Raw genomic sequence first — 20016 nt, 5'->3', positions numbered from 1 at the left:
GCCCTTGACTATGAAATAAAGGGGTTTGAAAGCTACTGTACTGTTTTCTTGCATAATCCATTATATTAGTAAACAAAAAAAAAGTTTTAGGTGGTCTGAAAAAAATATAAAATTAGCCTACTGATGTAGACCGTTTTTAATTGGTTTTTGACAGAGTCAGTGCAAATTGATCATCATGACTGTAAATTGTCAGCGTTTGCCACTTGTCCTTTGGCCAGACTTTTAAGTTATCCATTAAAAAACATACATGTTTCCCATGTTCAGTGATTCTACCTTAACTCATTTTAAGGGGTTCTGATATTTTTTAAAGATAGATTCATTTAATATTTCAAGAGGACCGAATAATAATGGTAGTAACAGTAGTCGTCCTCCCTCCGGAACGGGGTTGAACAGTAATGAGTAATTAATTATATTTGGGCGTTGCTGACCCGGAGGCCGCCCGACCTGACCGCGGCACCGCAACTTGACCCGCATCACCGCTCCGTCTCGGTTTAAAGAGGGAGGGAGGGCACTTCCTGGGCAGGGAGGAGGAGGAGGAGGAGAGAGGTGAATGGACGCAGTTATACCAACAAGCAGATTATTGAAGTGCTACTGATCCCTCCCTGTCAATTTGCGTCTGTCCGCTCATGGTCCAACGGGAGACGGACACAGAACATCTGAAGCTGAAATTTTCCATTTTTCCGTGGAGTAGACCTCAATCACCTCAGGAGAGTACTTTTTTTTTTATGGACGGTGCAACTTTTTATGGCTTTATAGTGGGAGAACTGGTGTGAGGAAAACCACTGTTTCTATTATTAATTTAGATACCTGCATAGTGTATGCTGGACTCAGTAGAGAGCTAAAAGTGACCTCCTAAAAATAATCATGGTATTTTTAGTTGCTGTGGTGTCACTTGAAGATATTCTGTGTTTTAAACTATAGTTACTGCATGGCATTTAGAAGTTTGGCTAATCTATTTTAAAGTTGTCCATCTTGTATAAATTTGTTGTTTTTTGGGGTAAATTTGGTATTTAATTCTGTAAAGGAAGTTAACATTAGTAGCAGATATCAGATGGAAAATGGCATCTGCAGTAAACTTGGTTAATTAGTGAACTTTGTAATCAGGCCCCCACAAGCCAATCATAGGGACACAAGAGCCCTCTTTGCTTTGCTCAGTCTAAAATGCAAGGTTTAAAAATGACCAGCCCCTCCAAGAATACAGACGACCAGAGAGGCATCAGTGAGAGCCCGACTCACAAACCGGAGACACCCAGATATTGCAGCTGGAGCAGCCTCCGCTTCTCAAGATGGAGAAGTGGTTCCCAGAGGACAAGCCCCCCTGGTACCCCCTCCCCGAAGACAGACAAGAGGAGCGACGTGACAAACACACTCTTTTCCCTGGTCAAGACTCACAATGATGACTATACAGCCGACCCCGACGGCCTGCTGGACACCAACGTGGAGCATGAAGGAGAAAGTGACGACCCCCCACAGGACCAGTCCACCTACTTCCAGAGGCAGTTTGGCTCCATGCTGCAGCCCGGGGTGAACAAGTTCTCCCTGCGCATGTTTGGAAGTCACAAGGGCGTTGCTGCTGAGCAAGCCAGGGTCAAGAGCTTTGGAGTGTGGATCATCCACCCCTACAGTGACTTCAGGTAATGATGAGGGCAGGTTGTCTTCAGCATTTCCTCCTAATTTCAGTGTTTTTTGTAGGAAAAATTATTTCTGCAGAAAATGGACAGAAATGCAGAATGGGTGAGGCCACATGTCACATGTAACTTTTTCCCAACAAAATATTACCCAATTTGTCATTGATCTTCCATAAAATTATCCTCGAAAGCATCCAATTTTCTTCTAGCTAGAGAGTCTGTGATAGAATGCCCCGATCCGATTTTTCCAAGGACAGACTGCAGTACAGCAGCTGATGTCATGGTTCCTAGCATGATAAGGCGATGAAAGGATTTGATTAGTGATACAGTATATAGGACAAGATCATCTGGATTAATGATACCACTCCCTTGTGACTCCCTCTATCCCTGTTTACGAAGAGGGAGAACTACATTCATTGATCCCGATAATTTAAGTGATCCAATGTGTTCAATTTGAAAAACATCCAGTAATTTCTTTCTATAGTTTTGTCTCACTTTTGGAGGATTTGCCAGATCATTCAGCTTTTGGGGCTGAACAACAGTTCAGTGATGCCCTAGCTATCCATCTGTGTGGTCACTAATAATAGGCGTCATCAATTTTAAACAATTTTAAACATCAGGCCTATGCCAGACAGAGAGGATAAACCAGTGCAGAGGGATTATTGACCATAAGAATCTCTATAATTCCAATCTTGCTCTATTATGCAATAATACACAAACAGCTGAAGGGGGATTATCAAACGCCTGCTATCCTTAAACCTTATGCTCCAACTTCCTCTTCAAAATGGATGAGTTGAAACAGCATGTTTGTGGTGCTAACTTTACTGTTTAGGGGTTAAGGTCAGATAGTTGGTTCCTTTTTTTCATTTTGAATCCAGTTCAAAGTGGGTCAAAATAACCAAATATGTTAATCTGAGAGAATAATTACCCATTTATTGGATTTTTATATACAGAATATTTAAGTGACAGGAAATGAGGGGAGACAGAGAAGGAAAGTAACATGCATGTGATGAGAGTATATGGTCTGTGTTTAAACTGCTAGGCCACTACAACACCCCTCTTGTCAAATCCTTATCTCCTCTCTTTTTTGTTTTAAGTGAAGATCAATGTACAAAACTGTAAGGTTGTCAACATAATAACTTAAAGTAACTTAAAGTCCTCTCACTGGTTTGTTCTGGAGCTGTTGGCGGTGTCACATGGTTTTTATCAGCAGATTGCAAGTACAATGCACAGCATTGTATTGAGCTAAATGCAAATGTCAACATGCTTAAACACTCACAATCATAATGTTGACATGCTGATGTTCAGCAGGTGTAACATTTACTATCATAGCTTTTTTAATTTGCAAACTACCACTAAATGCTAATTTCATCTGAGGTTGAAGGAAATGTCTTTAGTATTAAAAATACTTGGGTCATAAATCAAAGTATGGGACAAATCAAAGTCTTGACTTTATAGTGACACTATATGAAAAGTAAGGAAATCATCAAAATGGTTCTCATTTTGTAGAAAACGTGAATGTCTGTACCAAATCTTATGGTAATCCATCCAATAGTTGTTGAGACATTTCACTCAAAACCTTAAGTGCCATGGTGGCGCTAGGGAAAACCAGGATATCACCAAAGATATGGGGATTCATCCTCTGGGGACCATGAATGTCTGTACAAAATTTCATGACAAGACATCCAATAGTTTTTGAGATATTTAAGTCGGGACCAAGTGGTGGACCCACTCATTGCCATGCGGGAGCCACGCCACTAGGTTGGCTAAAAAGGTTAATGACAAAAAATAGCAGGTGGTCGTTTATCTTAACGGCTAATTTGTAACCTATTGGGCAGAACTTAAATTTTAGTTATTTGAATGTTGGACTTTGCATGATAGTTCTTAATTTTTTATAACTTCTGTTGCTTTAATAAAGTAAACTTTGTTGATGAGAATATTCAATCCTGGATTCAGATTCAACATAAAATGCTATCAAACAACCACATTTCTATTCCTGTTGCACTCCCATTGACACTAATAGCTTGTCTAAAAGGTTTTGATACAACAGATTAATTCGGCCTCTCTCTCAAACACTCACATACATATATACACTATGCACTCACTTCAAATAAACAGCTATAATGCCACCCAGAGTCTTTGGCGGAGTTATTAGCAGCAGGCAACCACTAATCTGTTACAACATGAGAGGAGATGATAAGTAGTCATGTAAACCAGCGTGCAGACACAGAGGACACGGACGCAAGAGATTGATGGAGGGATAAACATGAATAAGAATGAGGAACTAATCTATCCCTTTATATCCACTCTGTCCAGCTAAAGAAGAAAGTTGTTTTCTCACAGGGTTCATATTGCCATCACCAAGCTGTGACGGTTATCAAAAATGGTTCTGGTTCATGGAAACAAGCTTTAAGGAAACCCAACCTTGTACTCGTGGTGTACAACAGGACACTGGAGACCTATAGGAAAATGGGACTCGTATGACATGAATCAGACAGTGATGAGTGTACAGCACAGATGTCTGGGCTTCAGCACTCCGATGTCTGAAGCATCAAACTACACATCACAGGCCAGACAGTGGTAGTGGTAGTCTCCACTGGTAGTGATGTTTTCTTTTCTACATTGTTTTCTTGATAGTATCTTGAGCCTGATGAGGTAAACACCATGCATTTTTAATGAGAGGGGTTCCTCCTGTGACAGAAGCTGTTATGGGAATAAGGGTCACTCTGAAATGGGTTATTCCCTGGACTGCACACCGTCCACCTGACTGGATAAATTCAGTTCACCTTGATGACTGTTTCAAATTCTCTGACTTAAATTAAAAATTCTCGAACTTTCCGGATACAGAATGATTGGAAAGTTACAAAATTGATTCTGTATCATTCTGTATCTGGATGAGGAAAAAAACGCATGTCAATGCCAGGTGTAAATGCACACAGAGCAGATTGTGAACCGGATGTGATTGGATTAACCAGACCACTTCTGGAGATGATCTACCTCACATTTTCCACGGAGGTTCAATCGGTTTTTGATATTGAGTGTTTTTTTTTTTTGCTTTAGGGCGTCTTCCACAAGTTGAAGCACACATTCCAACGTGCTACGGGATATGCGAAAATGTTATTTCCATTATTCTTCATCAAAGTTTTTGAGAGTTTTTGACCAACACTTGCGGTCTCTCTGTCTTCCTATCTTCTGCATGTTTCTCTGCTTGCACTGCACAATACAAGTATCCATGGTAACATTTAGCTGCATTTGGTTTGTTCGTCACTGGCACGTAGTGGCATTGTGTTCTTCTCTGCTTCTCTGCAGTTTTTAATTTAGTTGTCTGCCAACGTCTCTCATGCGTCTTTGCGAATTGCTCAGCTCAATAAAAACATCATCATTTTGGAAAATGTCTTGAGTAGCAATAATGTCAGAATGAAATTTCCTCCTGAACACGGAACATGCTCAAGTTCATACACCATGTTGCAGTAAACAAACTGTGGTCTTGTACATTATATGTATTTTCCTGTAATGTCTAGTCTCACATGTTAGATGCCAAATATTGCGTCAAAAGTCACTCATGTCAGAATGACACAGGAAGAGCTACAATTACTAGCAGTGGCCAACAAGTCTTCCCTCTCAGAAAGTGATTTAAAAATGGTTGTCACCCTTTTACGGCAGAGTAGTGTCTCAGTATCTAGTGAATACAATATAAATTGCAGCAAAACACATGCCATTTGGTTGATACCACAAGACCCTAAAAATTCATCATCATATGAACAGATATTCAGTATGAGCCTCATGCTTGCCATAGGGATAGCCCTGTCAAAGGTGGTGTAATGTCAACAGGAGAAGCCTACTAAAGACAGCAAACAGCACTAGAACACATGTTTCATTTTGCTTATGCAGCGTTCACACATCATTGGTCTTTATAACAAACCCAATTATGTATATATCAAAACCATGGATGAACTAGTAAGAGGACATTTTCCTGCTTTTATAGTGTTGTCTGTAACTTTGTAAGCTATTTGCTTTGCACATATACCCCTTATTTCAGTTACCACAGGTGTAAACACAATCTTAATTTTTCCACAAACATAGAGGTAGCCATTCAGTTTTTTAATACTCAGCTTTTAAAGTTTTTAAAATTTACACTGCACTACAGAATTGTTAACCTGCATGTTTTGTATAGAAATATATGATTCTTTTTTTAGTTATATCCCTCTAAGCTTCTATAAATGTTGTCTTTTATCGATGAACTTATATAATATGCCCACATTGTCATTCTTTAGATGGAGAATCAAAACCTTTGGCAGAACTGCACAGCTTTGCATCAAATACCATTTATCAACTTCTGTTGCGTCACATCTTTACAAAGAGTTCAAGTAGAGTGTGACCCTTATTATTTTATTAATAAGTAGCAAAACGTACATTTTTAATCTGCACTCCATCCTATTCAGTCCAGAGTTTGTTTACTGTGAAGAAAAAATGATCTGTGAGCAGTCTACTCCCCAGCTTTGTGTTATTTCCTATCCAGTGAGGACCAAAAGATTCTGGACACCGGATGTACAAATGTGCAGTTGTGTCTCTATATAGCACTAGTTGAAAATGGTTTTGGGTTTAGTTGTACAAGTAAACACAAATGAAATGCTCAAAGGTTTACATGTGCACAACCTCAACCTTCCACTGTTCCTGTTCTGTCCAGGTTTTACTGGGACATCGTGATGCTCCTGTTGATGATGAGTAATCTGGTGATTTTACCCTGGGGAATCACCTTCTTTGAGGACCAGAACACCATGCCCTGGATCACCTTTAATGTCCTCTCCGACACTCTGTTCCTCATGGACCTGGTTTTCAACTTCCGCACCGGCATCCTGGGAGAGGACAGCCACATCATCCTGGACCCCAAAGAGATCCGCATGCATTACCTCCGCACCTGGTTCCTGGTGGACTTCATCTCCTCCATTCCTGTTGACTATTTTTTCCTCATCGTTGACCTGGAGTCCCGGAACGAGTCATCTGACGTGTACCGCACCGCCCGCGCACTCCGCATTGTGCGCTTCACCAAGATCCTCAGTCTGCTGCGTCTTCTCCGACTGTCTCGCCTCATCCGCTACATTCACCAGTGGGAAGAGGTAAAGAAAAGGAAGGGAAGAGAGCATATGCTTAGAAAAATTATTAGATACATAGCAGTGCACATGAGAAATTCAAAATCTGTCCAGTGTAATATTGTTTTGTTTTTTTTCCTCCATACAACTTTCCCTCTTTCAGATTTTCCATATGACTTATGACCTTGCCAGTGCAGTGGTGCGTATCGTAAACTTGATTGGCATGATGCTGCTGTTGTGTCACTGGGATGGCTGCTTGACCTTTATGGTGCCTATGCTGCAGGACTTTCCTCCAGACTGCTGGGTATCCAAAAATAATATGGTGGTGAGTCCATGTCATCAAAATATAGTTAAATATATACTAAGTCTCTACAAAAGTAAAGAAATCTGCCTATGTAGACCTCTGAAACGCACTAGTTAACATGTTATTTCTTGTTTGTTTATTTGTCCATGAGTCGCTACCTGAACAAAAATAGTCCAGCATATAACCCCCTCTAAAAACACAACTTCATCTTTCTACATGTCGATTTTTGTACAGATTAAATAAGCAAGATATAACGTGTTAATTAGTGAGCTTTAGAAGTGCTGGTTGGCAGAACGTTTTTTGACCTTTGGAGATAGCCAGGTTAACTATTTCCCCTTGTTTTCAGTCTTTATACTAAGCTAAGGAAACTGGCTTCTGGCTAACTTTAATGGACAGATACAGAAATAAGCATATATCCCCAAATGTCAAACGATTCCTTTAAACCTGGAAAACTTATTAACGCTTTAACACTTTACGATTTACAGCTTGGAAGTTTCTTAATAATTTCCAAAGAGGTTTCCAAGAAAGAACTACCTGATTTGGTACTTAGGGGAAAATGAATTGCATGTTCAGCTGACCGGCTCTGCACTGACCAAAAGGCTCTATGTCACTTTGGCAATTAATTTCAAATAATTAAAGAAATATTGTGATGTTGGCAGGAAATACACCCTTTTTTGCTGAGAGTTTAATGAGAAGAATGATACCACTCTCAGGTCTGCAAGGTAAACATACTGTAAGTAACAGTCAGCAGCTGGTTCGCTGAGCTTAGCAAGAAAGACCGGAAAGTAACAAGTCCACCTACCAGCACCTCTAAATCTCACTCATTAGAAAATTACAGCTTACTGTTTCCCCCCGTTTCCTGTCTTTGTGCTAAGCTAAGCTAAACGGCTGTTGCTTATAGTGTATTTACCATAGTGACACAAGATGGGTATCAATCTTCTCATTTAACTCTCGGCAAGAAAGTGAATTAAATGTCAAAAATGTCTAACTATACTTTTAATTCCAACTGCACCAATTGAAAACTGTTTATATTTTCCTTATAATTGATAACAAATTAAATTTATCCCAGGAAACTTAAAGGAAATTATTAGGAAACCTTTATCTGTAAAATAATGTTGCTGAAAACTTCACTTATACTATATTCAACTGGCATTTCTTAGCCAATGTAATTATGATCATCACCATGTAAAGTATATTCTCTCATGAGAACATTGCTTTGTCCCATCATTTTTACTCTACCCTTCTCAGAATGCTACATGGCACATACAGTACTCATACGCCCTGTTTATGGCCATGAGTCACATGTTGTGTATAGGATACGGTGCCCACCCTCCAGAGAGCACGAGCGACGTTTGGCTCACCATGGTCAGTATGGTTGTGGGGGCCACCTGCTACGCCATGTTCCTCGGCCATGCAACTAACCTGGTCCAGTCCCTGGATGCGTCACATCGCCAGTATCAAGAGAAGGTAAACATCTCTGCTTTGAGTTGAAAAGTTTAACAGACTGAAACATTTTTTCCTGCAGCTTCAGTTTTTTTGTGGACGATATGTCCGGGGAGCCTCAGGTGGATGCTAATTTGATTCTGGCTTTGAGGTTTAATATCACAGCCGTGATTTAGATCACAGATTTGCTTACTTGCTCATACTTCATTTGGTGAAATTTTGCCAAATGTCTAGAGAATATGTGTATTATCCAGTGGATTTTGTGGCCTTACTGTGACCCTTTCCAGGGGATTTTCACAAGACCAGAGAAGATGATAGACAAATGGCAGCACCTTTGTTTTGGATTGCTGTCTGCCAATGACCATTACAAATGAGTTTGTAATCCACTTAAAAAGGAAAAAAGCCTGTGAAACAAATAGAATGAATGCATAATTATTGTGCTCAGGAATAATTCAGCAAACACATGGCAGAAAACGTGACTAAATGTAAGATCTGACATCAGTCCTATGGAATTGTATCCTCATGAAAGCCAAATCACCATGTGTTTTGTTCAAATGTTCTCAGTATAAGCAAGTGGAGCAGTACATGTCGTTCCATAAACTGCCAGCAGATGTAAGACAGAGGATCCATGACTATTATGAGCAGCGATTCCAAGGCAAGATGTTTGACGAGGACAGCATCCTTGGAGAGCTCAGTGATCCACTCAAAGAGGTGTGTTGTTCATTAAACTTTTGATTTGACTTGGTGTTACTTGCTTTCTCTCTATTTCTCACTGTTGTTGACACCTGGCCACACAGATGCAAATGAAGGCCTGGACGATAAGGTTGAAATCAATATGGGCCTAAAGAAAAAAGTTATTTTCATTTTTGATTAATCTGACCGTTATTTTTACTATCAATAATTTTCAATGAATTGTTTAGTCAGAAAATGTCAGAAAATAGTGAAAAAATGACCATACCAATTTGCCAGAGTCCAAGGTTACGTCTTTGTTTTGTCCAACCAACTGTACAAAACCTAAAGATATTCACTTTACAATGAGAAAAGCAGAAAATTCTCACATTGGAGAAGGTGGAATGTTTAGCAGTTTTTCCACATATTTTTCTTGAAAATGGCTAAAAAAAAATAATTTTCATTATAGAGTAATCTGCCAAATATTTTCTCGATTAATTGATTAAGAGTTTGGTCTGTAATTTGTCATAAAATGGCGAAAAATGCCCATTGGAATTTTCTAAAGCCAAAGGTGACATCTTCAAATGTCTTGTGTAAAGCTGAAACAATTAGCTGAATGACAGAAAATGAATCTGCAAATATTTTCGTCATTGATTCATTGTTTTATTCATTTTTATTCAAGCAGAAATGCCATTTATTTCCAGGTTTCAGCTTCTCAAATCTGGGGATTTTTTTGCTTCTCCCTGTAATATTCAATAGTAAACTGAATCTGTGGGTTTTGGACTGTTGGTCGGACAAGACAGGACATTTCAAAATGTCCCCCTAGGGCTCTGGGCAGCTGTGATTGACTTTTTTCACTATTTTTTTCACTAGTTTTCATATAACAAACGATAGTATGAAAAATTAATCATCAGATTCATTGATAACGAAAATAACTGTTAGTTGTATTTTTGTTTTGTCCAAACAATCGACCAAAATCCAGTAATAGTAAAGTAGTACTAGTAAATAAGCAGGGATATCTCAATGTCACTTTGGCCATTTCTGAATGTTTTCTCTCTTCTCTCTCCCCACCATGCAGGAGATAGTCAGCTATAACTGCCGTGGACTAGTAGCCAACATGCCACTGTTTGCGAACACTGACCCTCATTTTGTGACTGTGATCCTGACCAAGCTGCGTTTCGAAGTCTTCCAACCCGGAGACTTCATTATACGAGAAGGAACCCTGGGTCGGAAAATGTACTTCATCCAGCACGGGACTGTCACCATCATCCCACGCGGCAGTAAGGAGATTAGCCTCAGCGATGGAGCGTATTTTGGGGGTAAATCATATGTCACTGACTTCAACCTTCAGACAGTTCCCCATCAAATCTATAAGAGGCTCTGTGGTTCTGCTAACTCTATGTTGCTGCTCTCCTGTCAAAGCTGCCGCTGACCCCTTTTCACTTCACTGCTGCTATTTGGGTCCGTAATTTATTGCTCATCTGTATACTTTTATTATCCACTGTGCACTGTATGTAAGGCTTCAACCTCTGATTATTTAGTTAATTGATCAATTGTTTGGTCTACAAATGTCAGAAAATATTTGGAAATACCCATCAAAATTCCCCAAAACCCAAGCTGACATCTTCAAATTGTTCAACCAACAATCTCGAAGCAAAGGATATTTAGTTTACGTTCTTGGACGACTAAGAAAACAGCAAATATTCAAATTTGAGAAGCTGGAACCAGCTTTGAGAATGACTTAAATGATTACGCAGTTATCTAAAGAGTTATGGATTACTTTTGTATTAATCGAGAAATCGATTAATTGCAAAGGGTTTAGTATTCGGGTAAACTTAATCTTTTCTAGACGCCACCTGTCTTATCCACTTCTCATAAGAATAGGGCTGCAACTAATGATTATTTTTGTTATCAATTAATCTGCCATTTATTTTATAGATTAATCTATCAATCATTTGGACTATATGATGTCGAAAAATACAAGAAAATGCCTGTTACAATTCCCAAAAGCCCAAAAAAATTACTTCGATGATTATCGAAATAGTTTCTTATTAATTTTCTGTCGATCAACTAATCAATTGATGGCCTCAGCTCTAACAAGAACGCCCCTCGTTAAGGGCAGAAAAGTGAATTTGTAAAACATACTGATCATGAATTTTAGCCTGAATAAACAAATATGAGGCCAAAGTGTAAAAATAACAAGTTGTAGAGGTGCTGATAGGCAGATTCTGATAGCTTTGAACAGAGCCGTTTCCCCGTTTCCAGTCGTTATGCTAACGTAAGCTAACCAGCTGCTGGCTGTAGCTTCATATTTACTGCACAACCACGAGAGGGGGTATCAATCTTCTCATCTAACTCTTGACAAGAAGGCGAACACGTGTGTTTTCCAGTACATCAAACTACTGCTTTAATGGTTAGACTGACTCTCTGTGCCTCGTTTCAGAGATCTGCCTGCTAACCCAGGGACGACGCACCGCCAGCGTGAGGGCAGAAACCTACTGTCGTCTTTACTCCCTGAGTGTGGACAGTTTCGATGAGGTCCTGGAGGAACATCCTCTGATGAGGAGGGCCTTTGAGAGCGTAGCTGTGGACCGACTGGGACGGGTTGCTCGCAGACCCAGTTATCAGCCTCCCCCAGCAGAGTGACTTCTTCAGTACAGGCAGAGACTCGAGGAGGATATTAGTCAAGTTTTGACTGAATTTGACAAAGAAACCTTGAATGTATATTTTACTGATTGCTGTTGACTTTAGTACTCAGCGATGGACAACCTGATGGAAACCCTCAGTTTTATATATTGACACATTATTGATGCATTTGGTTGAAAATGTTGTACCTTCAGTTAATTTAATTTTGTTAATTGAATCTCAATAATCTACACGATCATTTTGGGTTAGATATTGTTACATGTTTCATGTTAGATCCACTGTACAATTTATAAAATCGTATGAACATCTATGAGAAAATAATCTCTACTTTCTTGTTTCTTCAGCAATTTACATTTTTGGTGATACATGTGCTTTTTACCGATGGCAACCCTCGCTTCTTCCGCATGTAAATAGTGCTATAAGAATCATTTTTCAGTGACATGTATGCTTCATGGGACTGCAGTTTCATTATCCATCCGATCGGTCATACAGGATATTGGAAGCACACAGGAGCACCAGCTGGGCGATGCATCATACAGCTTTATGTAGCTCTGATTCAAATCATCCCTCAAGTCTGCAGGTTACATCAAGTGAGGGTTTAATACCAGTGTTCACTGAGGATAAGCTGCTGTGATGTAATAACTGACTGTACAGAGGCCGGTTGTAAGTAGTTATACATCATCCTTTAAATTGCCACATTTCATGGTACTCACAATTGGAGCTTATTTTATAATATTGAAGAGATCATCTGAAAACTATACCTTTGCATCTCTACAGTTTAGCATCCTGTATTATTAGGTGTAATTTTTTTCCACATAGAACTTGAACTTATTCGCTTTCCTTTTAAAATGCACCTTAATCTGTTTTCATTTCTGCATACAGTTAATTTTTTTTTTTTTGCTTTTTAAAATTTTAATTTCAGAAAATAAACCTTGAGTTGGTTAGTCAGAAGATACAAATCGGCTGCTGATTTATAATGTACAATTTTATCTCTGTAAAAAAAAAAAAAAATAGAATGATTCATTTGAACCGTTGATTGGCTAACAACGTAGAAAACAACCAGAGTGATAAATATAGGTGAGGTTGTAGACCGTTTTCATAGCAGATATTTTGACTTGTGTAGCTAATAACAGTAAAAATGGCTCAGTTCTGTTCAAGAGTCCCAGTAAGACACTGACAGTGTGGCAGTGAGCCAGCATGCACAAGACAAACGAAAGCAGCTAAATGGAATCCAATATAATTATTGTTATTAATTACACCTGTGCTTGTCCTACTATGACGTGTCAAAATTTTGGCTGTGAAAAAAAACATATTATGAAAGGGTTTTCTTTAGTAACTGTAAAGTTTTTGCCTCAAAACAAGATCTAACAAATATGAGTAGGCTACCAATAATAGGTTCATATCCTAATCATCTGTCAATAAGAACAGATACTAATATTGATAAGACAAAGAATAACGTGAATATCTGTTTTTTCTTATATGTGTGCTGCTATTATTGTATTAACTGATACAGTGTATTTTTTACAAGTAATTTTGATGCAGAGAAAAAATCCCTTGGCTATGAAATGTTATCCATTTTACAGTATTATACAATAAGAACTAATTAACACGTGAATCTGTGCAATTTTAACCACTATGCTGATATCCCTTTTCATAATTTAAAGTTTATGATGAATGATCCTCATACTGATAATGTCATGTTAATATAAATATTTCAAAGATGTTATTTATAAGTGTTTTTGAACACACGCGCAAACACACAAAGAGAAATAAGTAAGTAAAAGAAGTAGTACGACATTGTAAAAAACTTTCCACTTACAGGTGAAAACTATACTTGAGGAAACAGAAGTATTCCAAGCTAAATTTACTATTACATTCTATTGTATTACTATGTACTAGTATTAAAATAGTCAAAATGTAGAATGGCTTTTTTCAGTGTGTTATATTATATTGAATTATATCATATTAATGTTGAAACTGCTGTATAACAACTGTATAGTTACGGTGCTCAAGAGTAGGACAATCAATGGTGGAAGAAGTATACGGGTACTTAGGTAAAAGTACTAATACCACAATGTAAAAATACAACATTAGAAGTAAAAGTCCGGCATTCAAGAAACTACTTAAGTAAAAATACAGAAGTATTGGCAGGTAAATGTACGTAAAGTATCAAAATAAGAACTATTAATTCTGCAGAAAAATACCCCTGTGGCTGATAAGCTGTAATACATTATATTATTGAGTTATTATTACTGCCGCATCAATGTGTTTAATGTGCAGAATTTTGCACCTATAGCCGGTCGAAGTAGAACTAATTATGATAAATATGATTTTAGTACATGACTAAAATCATGTATTCGTTACATGACATACAGACTGGCCTTGAGTAAGGACAGGCTGTCGTTATGAAGTAATTGTTTCCTAACATGTTTCACTGACGCGTTGTGCAACCAAATCTTTTTTTAAAGTAATCCTCCACATCGCTGCAGCGGTGTTGCTGATGACTGTGTCCGGGCCGTGTCGTCGTCTACTTCCTGTGGAGGTTTCATAAACTCGGGACGCAGAAAAGGTAGGGACGACTGGTTGTTTTGCAAGCTTACATCAAACCTTTCGCCTTGTCATTGCGTTTAATGCCACGGCTGATATTAACCAGTTACTTCATGTGATGTCGCTGTGAGATTAGCTTGCTGCGCCGTGAATCCGTTGCTTATATTTTGACATTACAAGGTTAACCGCTAGCTAACTCGGCTAAGCTGGGCTAGCAGTGGCAAAATGAGCATGGAGGTCAGTGTGTACTCTTCTTGTTACACTTAAGCGAGGCAAAAGAGTTCAAATATAATAATAGTTATTCAGATTATTTAAAAATGTGTTGACCTCAAACGATACAGCTGGAGTGTTTGGACCGACTGAACCTCAACTTTGTTAGCTAACTTAACACCTCTGACATAACAACATCACATAAGAAGTTACACAAGATCTCTGTCAAAGCTATTCCAGTGGTTTAAAAAAAAAAAATCCCACCCAAATGTCTATTTGTTGCCACCAAAAAGTGATCTAGCGTTAATTTAGCGTTTGTTACCTGTATAGTGTTGAAATAAAATGCGACACCGCTAAAACAGAACCAGGGTCGGCCAGCTTTCACCCAACTGCTTTTGTTTTGAGTGGCATTTATGACAACAAGGGTTTTTTTTGTTTTTTTTTTTACAGTTAATTAAAGCAGGACTGCGGTATTAAAAACTAATATGTACTCTTGTCAATTGATAGTCATTAAAAATACATATAACAGAAATCCATTTGTCTGGTTATGGAATATCACTTACCAAATTGAGTAGTTGTTGAGTCCACTTGAATACTGGAAAAAATGACACTTTAATTTTCTTTCTTAAATATTTGGGTGTAAGTGTTTCTATACTAATGCCGATACCATATCTAATTTTTTGCTCTTTTTTCCCATACCTTATTTCAGAAGTATGAATTTTTTTTCTTCAAAACCTTTTTTTTTTTTGATTTTATGAAAGACTTGTTAAATGAAACTTGTTAAGTGTTGTTTTAACACAAGCAGCTGTACTAGCACTTTGCCTGGACATAATGCATTCTAAGATTGGCAAAATATTGACCTAAATCAAGAATTATATGATTAAGCAATAAGTAAGCAAGATCAGGAATCTGACCAGACATTTGAATTCTTGACCGTTATTTAATACTCTGTGCAGCGGACATTTTTCGGCTGGTATCAAACAAGTCTCTTGGTCAATACCCAGTCTTAATCTCTCTGGGAGAAATCTGTTTCAGCGGTTGTCAATATTTTGCTCTCTGTCCTCCCTACAGGAAGGATGCTCTCCCTGTCTCGAGCTGTAGTGAGCGGGGTGGCACGGGCCCCAGCTGCTGTCAGTCAAGGCGGAGTGACTGCTATCATCCGATACAACAGCACAGCACAGGTACCTGGCCTATATTCATTTGAAAATTAAATGACTCAATTAAATGGTAGCATTAAGTATCATTTATATTGTGTGTCTTTGCCTCAATTTTCTAGAGTGCTCCAAAGAAAACAACATTTGGGCCACTGGCAGATGAGGACAGAATTTTCACAAACCTTTATGGCCGTCATGACTGGAGGTAACACCACCAATATTATTCTCATGTGCTCTGTGAAGTCTAAAACATAATATACTTGTTGATTTTTTTTTTTTTTTTTTTTTCTCTTCCTCTTCCTCTTATACACTACAAAATAATGGGCAGAGCAGTAAAAGTAGAAGAGGAATTCCATTTCCAGCATATTCTTAACCTAACAAGAATCTTTTTTGGATTAAAACTTTATCAATAATTTCTACAAAACAGAACACAATCCTCACCTACTCTATATTTGTGCTTCAGGCTGAAGGGGGCTTTGAAGCGTGGTGACTGGTACAGAACTAAGGAGATCCTTCTAAAGGGGGTCGACTGGATCCTCAATGAGATCAAGGTCTCTGGCCTGCGTGGGAGAGGTGGAGCTGGTTTCCCTACTGGCATGAAATGGAGCTTCATGAACAAGCCTAGCGATGGCAGGTCAGTGAGGAGACTGACAGTTGCACAGACACTTTTTTTTTTTTTTGCTTGATGTTGTCATGTCATTTTACAAGATTTTTATATAAAGATACAAATGTCTTAGGGAGTCTAAACCAGAAATTGGAGCCACGCAACAGTGTGTGTTCGGCTCCCTTATTTTGCCCCAAAGTATTTGCACTGATTTCTGCTTTCAGCGGTTATCTGGGAAATCTTAGGACATGGGAAGTGATACATCCAAACTAAAAGTTGTTTATGGATCTAACTGACGATTTTCACAGTCAGCGTGTTGATTATTAATTACAAAGTAACCAAATCTAACATTTGGTGAAGTGAAATTTGATTAGTATTCTTTTAATGTCCTGATATATCAATTAGCTTGACATTTAAATCAGTTTTTCTAAAAGGCAGCAAATTTATTTTTTGTCAATGCCATCCCGACCAGCAATTCAGAAGCAACCAGTTAAGTCTGAGTATGTAGTTACTGAATTAATTCACATTGTTTCTTACAATCCCCATTTGTTGTTGGTACTTAAGAGCTTGAAAGCAGAAAATTGACAAGTGCAGCTTTAAAACAAGCCACCAGTGAATTTTTGGCCAAACAGATAAAAAGTTCAGACTGTTGGGACTCATCAACAGTGGCTGCTTTTGGAAAAAAGAATTACCCTATTTAACTCACTTCTCATTTCTTTCTCTAGGCCAAAGTATCTGGTGGTGAATGCAGATGAGGGAGAGCCTGGGACCTGTAAGGACAGGGAGATCATGAGGAACGACCCACACAAGCTGGTAGAGGGCTGTCTGGTCGCTGGGAAGGCAATGGGGGCGCGTGCTGCTTATATCTATATTAGAGGAGAGTTCTACAACGAGTCATCCAACCTGCAGGTGAAAATGGACAGAATGAATCCTGAGATTTAAACTTAATTACTGAATTTAAATAATTGGACTTTACATTTTTGTGTCACAAAATACTGCAAACTCTCTGATAATCGTAATTAATTTTAAGATGTATTCTATACAGTACATGAAGATAAAATTACTCTCAAAAATGTGACTAAATTTGGAATACTTCACATACTGTATTTTGTGTGGAACAAAATAATCTATCTAATCAAAATAATCTGGACATTTTTAAGATGCATTTAATAATTTCTTCACATACTTTTCTCAAAGTTCTAGAAGGATCTAAAGTGCTAAAATCCACATATCATTATTCTGTTACACTTAACGGATATATGACCTGATTCAGATTCAGGTAAACTGAGATAGCAATATGCATCATTGCAATTTCTGTGTTGTCTTAATTGGGTTAATTTCAACATAATAGAGGCCAAATACACTCATGACTATAATAGTTAATGTGCAACACAAGGTATGATTGTACAGTACAATGTAATTCATCCTGTTGAAGCATTATATTTCTAATATCTGTTCTTAGGTTGCTATCAATGAGGCCTATGCTGCTGGGCTGATTGGAAGGAACGCCTGTGGCTCCGGTTATGACTTTGATGTGTTTGTGATGCGTGGTGCTGGAGCATACATCTGTGGAGAGGAGACCGCTCTCATTGAGTCCCTGGAGGGAAAGCAAGGGAAGCCCCGCCTGAAGCCCCCATTTCCTGCCGACGTGGGTGAGTTGTGGACAGAGGGAGTTAGAAAAATTACTGATCTTACTCATCCTTTTGCTTGTATCTCCTGTTGCATTTTCACATTGGCAACATTTTCTTCAACATACAAGTAATTATGATCTGACTCACAGGGGACTACTGTTGGAAATGTGTTGTCTTGCCAAATAAAAACTGTTCTGAAACATCTACCTCACTTTTCCTCCTATCTTACAGGTGTGTTTGGTTGCCCGACAACTGTTGCCAATGTGGAAACGGTATCCGTGGCACCCACCATCTGTCGCCGTGGAGGCTCGTGGTTCCTGGGCTTTGGCAGAGAGAGAAACTCCGGCACAAAGCTCTTCAACATCTCTGGCCATGTTAACCACCCCTGCACGGTGGAGGAGGAGATGTCCGTCCCTCTGAAAGACCTCATCGAGAGGCATGCAGGTACACATGACACCAATTTTGTAATGAGCCTACTTGACTCATATTCATTGATTCAACATTTTTGAGTTAACAATAACATCTTGGGTCTCAAACTGAGGGATAGAGTGAGATGTTGATGTTTTTATAACATGAGTTATGATTCAAATTTTGTGATTGCGAGAATTGATAAAGCCCCCCCCCCCCGAAAACAGTTAGGTGAAACTGGTGGAAAAGGACAAGCCAAATGCATCATCTGTGTATCTTCATGTGTTTTCCTGCACCAAGAAGGTCTTGGACAGAAAAGATTAAGATAGCTTAAAGTAAGCACAAGTTAACCCAAGTGAATGCATTGTTATTATAATTTTTTTTAATTTAATTGAAACAAACATCTGTCTTGTAGGTGGAGTGCGTGGTGGATGGGACAACCTGCTCGCTGTAATCCCCGGTGGCTCCTCAACGCCCCTCATTCCCAAAAACGTGTGTGAAGAGGTGCTGATGGACTTTGACGGCCTCATTCAAGCTCAGACTGGGCTTGGCACAGCTGCTGTCATTGTCATGGACAAATCAGTAAGTTTGTCCCTCTGCAATGTAATTCGTCATGCATAAAGAAATCAGGAAACATCTGTTACATTGGTGGATACATTTTTTTTTTCTTTTGCAGACTGACATTATCAGAGCCATTGCACGCCTGATTGAGTTCTACAAACATGAGAGCTGCGGCCAGTGCACACCATGTAGAGAAGGTAAGGGCTGCTTCAGTGTCGTTTTATGCATGTACAGTGTCAACCTTAATGCTTCACACATGAGTCTCAGTCAGGGTCTAGCACTGTCTGTAAAACATCTAAATTCTGTGGGGGGGGGTTTTTTCGCCTTTTTCTTCTCTTTCTGTAGGAGTGGACTGGATGAACAATATGATGTGGCGTTTTGTGCGTGGTGATGCACGGCCAGCGGAGATTGACATGATTTGGGAGCTCAGTAAACAGATTGAGGGACACACTATCTGTGCCCTGGGAGATGGTGCAGCATGGCCAGTGCAGGTAACCACATATGCTCTCAAGAATGCATTTGCATATTTAAAGGATCATTTAAAGAATCAATAGGGAACTTAGTCAATTGTTATTGCATTACATTGAAAGTGTCTGATATTTTGTCCACCCCCATTGAGGGTGGACAAAATACTGCCTTCAAGATTTCCACAGAATTTGATCAACACCTGTACCTTCCCTTTGTGTTCTCTTTTGTGTTCTCAGGGATTGATCAGGCACTTCAGACCTGTGATGGAAAGCCGAATTGCTGAACACCAGCAGCAGAAGCAGGCCAGGGCTTAAATAGCTCCTTGAACTTCTTGAACACCTTCTTCTGCCTCATGTGCCCTTGACCCCATGCTTGTGTCACTGACAAATTATTTAAAAAGATAATGTGCCGTCTTATCACCTCATCATCAAGTTTTGCATTAATGTGTCTGCCTTGTCTGATGAAATTACCAATAAAGTTCTATGAACCTTAAATTAGCATTTGACTCCTTGTTTGGACATTAGACTTCTTGTTTAGACTCTTGTTTTTTATTTTTATTATTTTATTTGTAGTCTTTTTGTTCCATCTTTATGTATAGAAAAAAGGAGAAAGGCATACATAACAGTCATGTTTTGTTGTCATTTCGTCTAAAA

The 20016-nt window shown here is 38.8% G+C and overlaps 2 protein-coding genes across 2 annotated transcripts; both read left to right on the top strand.

The window, feature by feature from the left end:
* The first annotated feature begins 1219 nt into the window (after positions 1-1219).
* hcn3 (hyperpolarization activated cyclic nucleotide-gated potassium channel 3) lies at positions 1220-11988 on the top strand. Its single transcript, XM_040121800.1, has 7 exons — positions 1220-1634; positions 6316-6745; positions 6882-7043; positions 8271-8489; positions 9030-9176; positions 10213-10453; positions 11578-11988. Exons 1-7 carry the CDS (start codon positions 1510-1512, stop codon positions 11778-11780), a joined length of 1527 nt encoding a protein of 508 aa, XP_039977734.1. The 5' UTR covers positions 1220-1509; the 3' UTR covers positions 11781-11988.
* Positions 11989-14259: 2271 nt separating this feature from the next.
* On the top strand, positions 14260-19847 carry ndufv1 (NADH:ubiquinone oxidoreductase core subunit V1). Its single transcript, XM_040120973.1, has 11 exons — positions 14260-14349; positions 15609-15718; positions 15814-15896; positions 16155-16325; positions 17021-17204; positions 17758-17947; positions 18158-18370; positions 18750-18916; positions 19011-19092; positions 19241-19386; positions 19600-19847. Exons 2-11 carry the CDS (start codon positions 15614-15616, stop codon positions 19675-19677), a joined length of 1419 nt encoding a protein of 472 aa, XP_039976907.1. The 5' UTR covers positions 14260-14349; positions 15609-15613; the 3' UTR covers positions 19678-19847.
* The last annotated feature ends 169 nt before the right edge of the window (positions 19848-20016 follow it).

Source organism: Xiphias gladius, chromosome 24 (assembly GCF_016859285.1).
Source record: "Xiphias gladius isolate SHS-SW01 ecotype Sanya breed wild chromosome 24, ASM1685928v1, whole genome shotgun sequence".
Taxonomy (NCBI): Eukaryota; Metazoa; Chordata; class Actinopteri; order Istiophoriformes; family Xiphiidae; genus Xiphias; species Xiphias gladius.
Note: the sequence above shows the minus strand (reverse complement) of the source record. Positions and strands in the feature narration are given on the sequence as shown.